A 6,578-nucleotide genomic window follows, 5' to 3' on the forward strand; every position below is an offset into this window, starting at 1 on the left:
TAGGATTAGGCTTAAAACTTTCCTTTTTGCTAAAGCATATAGTTAGGGCTGGACCAGGTGACCCTGAATCCTCCCTTAGTTATGCTGCTATAGGTGTAGGCTGCTGGGGGATTCTCATGATGCAAGACCAAAAGGCCAAACCCAATATGTGGATGTGAGACAAAGCCATTACTATAGGTTTATTGGAGGTGTCTGAACTTATATATCCTTCTGGACTTCTGAGATGACACCATCAAAAATGTATAGGTGTTTATAAATCAAGTATGAAGTATAAATAATACGTTATACTTACAGGTGCTTTTTTTTGCTTAAAAAAAGAGAAACAGCTTGTTTCATAAAATTGAGACTGATATTCCTGTTTCCTTTCAACAGGTTAATTACTGAGACTTTGAGGCACTGTCAGTTTTTTAAAAATGATATGACTATGATATGATGATATGAGACATTATCTTTAGAACCAAGACTGGGTCAGGCTCTAATCTTATACTAATCTTTAAAGGAAATGAGAAAAAACTTTTGTTAGGTATAGATGCTGTGAGTGCTTGATCTACTTGGACACCTTTCGTGGAAATATTGCTTCAGAGAAAAAGCAATTTGAAACACCTATTTTAAAAGAGTGCTTGATCTGAACTACAAACAGACTGGAGACATTGTTGCAAAAAAAGCAAAAATGCACAAGAGGAGCTAATAGCATGCTAAGATCATGTCACCTGACATAGACGTGTAACCCTGAAAGTTTAAAAACCATGTTGTACTCTGCACATTAAGTGTCTGATGTAAAAGCTCCAGTATTTCATGTGCACTGTTAACCTTTATAAACACATTAACTTATTAAAAATTATAATAAAAAAAAATCATGTAGACAAAATTTGAACTTGTTGAAAAGCTTTAAGAGCACAAACAGGTAGTAAGTACACTATTCTGATTTTTAATCAATATAAGGTTAATATATCTGGGGAGACTACTATAAGCTGACTTTAGCTGACACACTAAGAAATATAAATTTACTTGTCAGTTTGCACCTATCCCACTTGATGACGCCATTAAGGTCTTTAAAACCTCCAGCAAGCTGTAACAAACAGGTTTTTTATTTCACACATCGAAATCAGCCTACCGATCTCTCACTCTGCTAGACGGCACATTTTTCAACCATTCGTATGCAAAAGACAGGTTTCCATGCACTTTTAGCTAGTCATTTCACTGTTACTAATTTTAGAATAACGGGTGCTTCCCTCATTTACAGATGGATGGATGGCAGCAGGGAGGATTGTTAAGGTGTTGCTTACTCATTCAGATATAGCATGAAGACTGCTGCCAGGAGATGAGAGATTGATGAAGCACTGAGGTTACCTTCTTTAGCTCTGAAATTGATTTTGAACAACCATTAAACTCAAGGACTTTTGCCATGGTTATAACAGTAAATCTTTGCAAGAGAGACCGAAAAGATGTGCATTCAAAGCACCATGAGGCGAATCTAAATGAAGAGTAAAGAAAGATTGTTATCAGTTTAGTTTTATTAATGCTCAGTTTTTAACACTTTTAAGACTTATGAACCACATGAGCTATTACCATGTCCTAAAACCTGAAATAAACTAGTCTGCACCCCTCTTTAAAATAACTGGGTTTGCAAGGGGGGAAAAGCCATCTACTTTCATCCTTTTTCATTGCTTCAAGATTGCTCCTGTCACTATCGACATTCGTCTCTAACACAGAACTACATTACATGGGCAGGTCATTTCCAGCACAAACAACTATCCATAAAGAGAATTCATTATCCCATCAAAGACTTTTCCTCTGAGACTCATCACTATGACACTAAACAGGGAGAAAAATTCCATCCTGCACACAGTCTAGGCCTGTAATCCCAGCAAGATGGAAACACCTGCTGTTAGCGAGTATGTCATTACCGAAACAGACACTACATTTTAATCAAGATAACTGTTCACTGCTGCATTACAATGTGCCAATTTAAGGGACTAGGCAACAAAGCCCGAAATAAAATGTAAAACTGCTGCTTCACCCTGGATTTTCAAATTAATAATCACAGAATATGTTGTTGATACTACTTATAAAACTGTGTGGTTTGAAAAAGATTCTGATATTTAGGTATGTTGTTGTGCTTGTGTTTGCTCCTGTGAATGAGTTGAGAAGAGATGAGTTTCCACAGTGGATCATTCTCCTGGCAAGAAACACACAATCCCCTCGATGCGAACATCAAAGAAGCATCCAAACCCGCTCCTTTAGAGTCTTACTCCTCACAGGCAGGCACGAGAACAGACCCGATTCCCCAAAAGCAAGTCAGTTCCTAATGAGGTTGGGAGATTTCAAACAGGGCTCAGACTCAGCTCTGCCCCCACAAAGATGAGAAGCAATGCATAAAATATGAGATGAACTGATCTTCTTTTACCTGCCGCTGTCTTCCGTTGGCACTTCGAGACACATTCATTGCTCTATATTCACAAGTTTGACCTAGATCTTTTGTGAATGATGAAAATCCTTAGAGCACATGTTTTAAAAGATGTGCGCTTAGATTTCTACAGCTACCTCTTCCTTTATCCAGAATTATAAAATTTGGAACATTGTCTAACAGACCCAAGCAGCTTCTTAATGGATTTTTCCTACTTCATTACTCATTAACATTAACTATAAATCAAGGTGTGTAATTCCCTTATGGCAATTGCCGTTTATTAACTGATTATCTGCTGTATTATTATTGACAGGCACATGCAATGATTAACCAACCCTGGTAAAACTTTGCATGCTTATTTAATAATGATGGGATAAAAAACAGAAGACAAAAGTCTGTAGTTTTTGTGGGGGTACAACTAATGGTCTAGTCTACATACTCTCACCAACTTACTAGAAAAAAGGGTAGCAAACACATCAAACAAGTCTTGTGGTTATATATTTAACGTTTAAGAGACATTTTTAAAAACAGGAGGTTTGCAAGAAAACATTTAAACACCACACAGAAAATTTGTGCATTAAGCTTTTTTCGATCTATTCTATATTCTAGATTTACCTTTATACACTCAAATTAATGTTGAAAGTAATAATCATCTTAAGTTGGTTTCCACTAAGATGACTTTGAATGAATGTATTCACAATTAGCATGCAAATGGCACCATTCACTTATGGCTTCTTCTTTATATGAAGCACTTTAACCTGTATTTGTGAGTGACACAGAAACCTGTATTCACATACAGTGATTTCCATGAGCCCAATAACTTCAATGACAGAATCATCCCTGTTTTATTGCCATATTGTGCGAGGGCCCAAACATCCCCTGCTTCATCTGTGTGCCCTTGGTATCTGACTCGCTTGCTCCCCCTTGTATTTTAAAGAATCATTCTTTTTAGCATGACATTGTGGCACAACCGCTTTAGTGTCTGCGTTACAGACATATGGTCAGAGAATAAGGCATCCTCGACATGTAAGTTACATACGGATAACCCATAAGATAACACCAAGTCCAATGTGTGGGACCTTTAACAGACTGAACAAGATTAAAAGAGTTTACTAAGTCCATGAAGTTCTTAACCAGTGGCTTCCCTGGGCAACAGATGTGAAAATTAAAATCACCGAGCAGCAGGATCTGGTCGTACCATGATGCACAGTCAGCAAGAAAGTCCGAAAAATCCTTATTATTTCTAGGAGGCCGGTAAACTATCGCATACAGCAACGAAGGCGAGTGGCTTAGTTCACTAGTTCACACAAAGTCCAAAACTGGTGTAGCGTGTTGGTGAGGATAGCTGCCTAAAATCAAAGTGTGCTTTAAAAACAACAGCTAACCCCCTTCCACCACCAGAAGCTCTCGGGGCGCTAAAATAAGCACAGCCAGCCGGCAGAAAAGGCACTTATCTCACCAGGTGAAGTCCAAGTTTCAGTCAGACGGAGGAAACCCAACGCATGGGAAGAAAAGAAATCCTTCAAAATGAAAGTTTTGTTTGCCATCGATCTGGCATTTATTAAACCCAACCTGAGGGGAGCTGGGTCATAGACTTCTGTGGGAGCAACTACCCAATCCACCGGTCGAAAGGTTTGATTGATCCGCTCCCCGCCAACGCAGATGTCGACGGGAAGGATTTAAGAGGGCTCCTCTCGATAGAGCCGACAACGGGAACCAACCAGGAGTCCACAGAGTCCAGAGCAAGCGATGGCACCAGGAGTCATGGAAAAGATTGACGAATGGAGTGAAGATCGTGGGGAAGGTAAGAAATCCAGATTCTCAGCTTAACGAGGCGACGTCCACGGGGACCCCGTATCCTGCGTCGCTTCCACGTAGCTGGTGGCGTTGGAATGGCACAACACCGGCACGATGGTATTGCTTCCAGATAGGGAGGCAAAGAACCCTGGCTTCATCAAGCTGAACTAAAACTTTGGTGGATGAACCTGTTTTCAATAACGTCTGGTGATCATAAGACAGCGTGGAACTGACATCTTGCACAACGTTGGCTAAAAATAATAAAATGAGACAAATAAGAAAGAGCGGTAGACGGTGTGCCAAACACACAGGTGCCACCTTTACTTCAATCAGTTCATCAAATAAAATCAGTCATTAATCGACTCAGTTTGACTGACAGGACATATGATCAGAGGTGAAGAGTTGTTACCACCCTGATACAGATAGGGACTGAAGTATGGGTGGAGTTTGTGAGTGAAGGAGCAGCCAGTAAAGGAGTAGATCAGAGCTCCAGTACCTACATCATAAAAGGAGACCAGACCCTCCTCATAATCCACAAACACCCCCACCTTCTCAGGGCCAGAATAAAGACAGAGACGGAATGAAGGCCCTGCACAAGCTCTGTATTCATTTCCATTCCTCAGCACTACAGTCCAGAGACCATACTGAGGTCTCAGCATAACATTTCCCTTCCTGTTGATCGACTCTCTGGCCACTCCCAAGTCCCAGTCAGTCTTTCCTTTAACCTGAACCTCAAAGTAAAATCTACCTGAAGAGAAACTCTGCGCTCCTAAAACACAAACACAAGCAGAAAATCTCTCTGGGTTGTCAGGAACATTCATCCTCACATCACCACAGTATACTTGCTTCCCATCATCAGACAGGATGAGATTAGGATACGCTGTATCAGGATCCAGAGTCACATCCACTGCATACTGCTGGACCGTCTTCAGCTCAGCCTCAAACAGCTTCTTCAAGTCTTTCCTGAGTGTCTCCTCCAGCTGAGCCACAGCTCTCACCACAGTCCCCTCATATGATGGTGGATGGACTCTGACCTCTGTCCAGTCCTTGGTGGGTGGAGCAGCTTTCAGGGACGAGAAGCTTTGGAGGAGGTGGAGGTGGTCTTCAGAGTGTAAGAGCTGCTCCACCTCAAAGCTTCTCTTCATCAGCTCAGAGACTTCCCGTTCCAGATCTTTGATGAGACCTTCAGCCTGTTTCTCTGTAGTTTCCTGTTTGTCTTCGATCTCCTTTTTGAGCTCCTTCAGGCGACTCTCAACAGACTCCTTCAGAGCAGTGAGGACCTGAACACCTTCTGCTTTCTGTCTGTCTGCAGCACCTTTACTCGTCTTCACTGACTCTTTGATCTCTTGAATTTTCAGTTGTCTCTTCTGGATCATCTGCTGAATCACAGCCTCTGTCTTCCCCAGCTCTGCCTTCTTTCCTTCATATTCTTCTCTCAGAGGAACAAACTCGTGGTTCTTGTGCTCTAAAACAGAGCAGAGCATGCAGACACATGTCTGGTCGGTCTTACAGAACAGCTCCAGAGGTTTTTCATGCTTCTTACACATCTTGTCTTCCAGGTTCTCCACTGCATTAATCAGCTGATGTCCTCTCAGAGCTTTCTTTGACAGATGAGGCTCCAGGTGAGTCTGACAGTAGGAAGTCTGACACACCAGGCAGGACTTCAGGGCCTTCAGTCTGGTTCCAGTACAGACGTCACAGTGAACTTCTCCTGGTTTAGCAGCTTGTTGCTCTGAGCTGCTGCTGCTGGCTTTCTGCTGAGCTTCACGTCTGAACTGAGCAACCATCTCAGAGAACAAAGTGTTGATGTCTAGTTCGGGTCGTCTCTTGAACACTCTGTTACACATAGGACATTTATGTCTGCCATTAGTGTTCCAGTGCTGACTGATGCAGTTTTTGCAGAAGTTGTGTCCACACGGTGTGCTGACTGGATCAGTGAACACATCCAGACAGATGGAGCACAGAAACTGATCTTCAGATTGCAGGTTACTGGCAGCAGCCATGTCTGCACTCTGAGGGAGAAGGAAAAGAAAAACAAGTTTTAATTTAATTTCATGTTTAAGAAGAAAGAAAAAGGAGTGTGTCAGTCTTTTAATCGTTTTGAGTTATTGCTGTGATGAGCAGATGAAGCACTTTAACCCTCTGAATTAACAAACCTCCAGGTGAGAGTGAAAAATGTGGAAATCACCAGAATGATGCCATTTGTCAAGGCCACAACAGACATGATTGGCAGAGGTTCTACTTTCTGATGCCTCTTGGACCATAAGGTTCTTGAGCAAAGTAAAGCAGCAGCAAACGTTCTAAAAACAACAAAACGTGTTCTCAGTTAAAATTTGAGTAGAACTTGGAAACTCCAGAATATTGATCTATTGGT

General features: G+C 41.5%; 1 protein-coding gene across 1 annotated transcript; it reads right to left on the minus strand.

The window, feature by feature from the left end:
- Nucleotides 1-2,786: 2,786 nt before the first annotated feature.
- On the minus strand, nt 2,787-6,207 carry LOC102202874 (E3 ubiquitin-protein ligase TRIM21-like). The gene has a single exon (XM_005735090.2). The coding sequence runs from the start codon at nt 6,205-6,207 to the stop codon at nt 4,552-4,554; it is 1,656 nt and encodes a 551-aa protein (XP_005735147.1). The 3' UTR covers nt 2,787-4,551.
- Between the last annotated feature and the right edge of the window lie 371 nt (nt 6,208-6,578).

The sequence above is a fragment of the Pundamilia nyererei genome, unplaced genomic scaffold (genome assembly GCF_000239375.1).
Source record: "Pundamilia nyererei isolate P.nyererei 1_Seehausen unplaced genomic scaffold, PunNye1.0 scaffold00062, whole genome shotgun sequence".
NCBI lineage: Eukaryota > Metazoa > Chordata > Actinopteri > Cichliformes > Cichlidae > Pundamilia > Pundamilia nyererei.

Excerpts from the sequence above, each read along its gene's own strand:
- LOC102202874 (XM_005735090.2), bottom strand. The coding sequence starts at position 6,207 with ATGGCTGCTGCCAGTAACCTGCAATCTGAAGATCAGTTTCTGTGCTCC.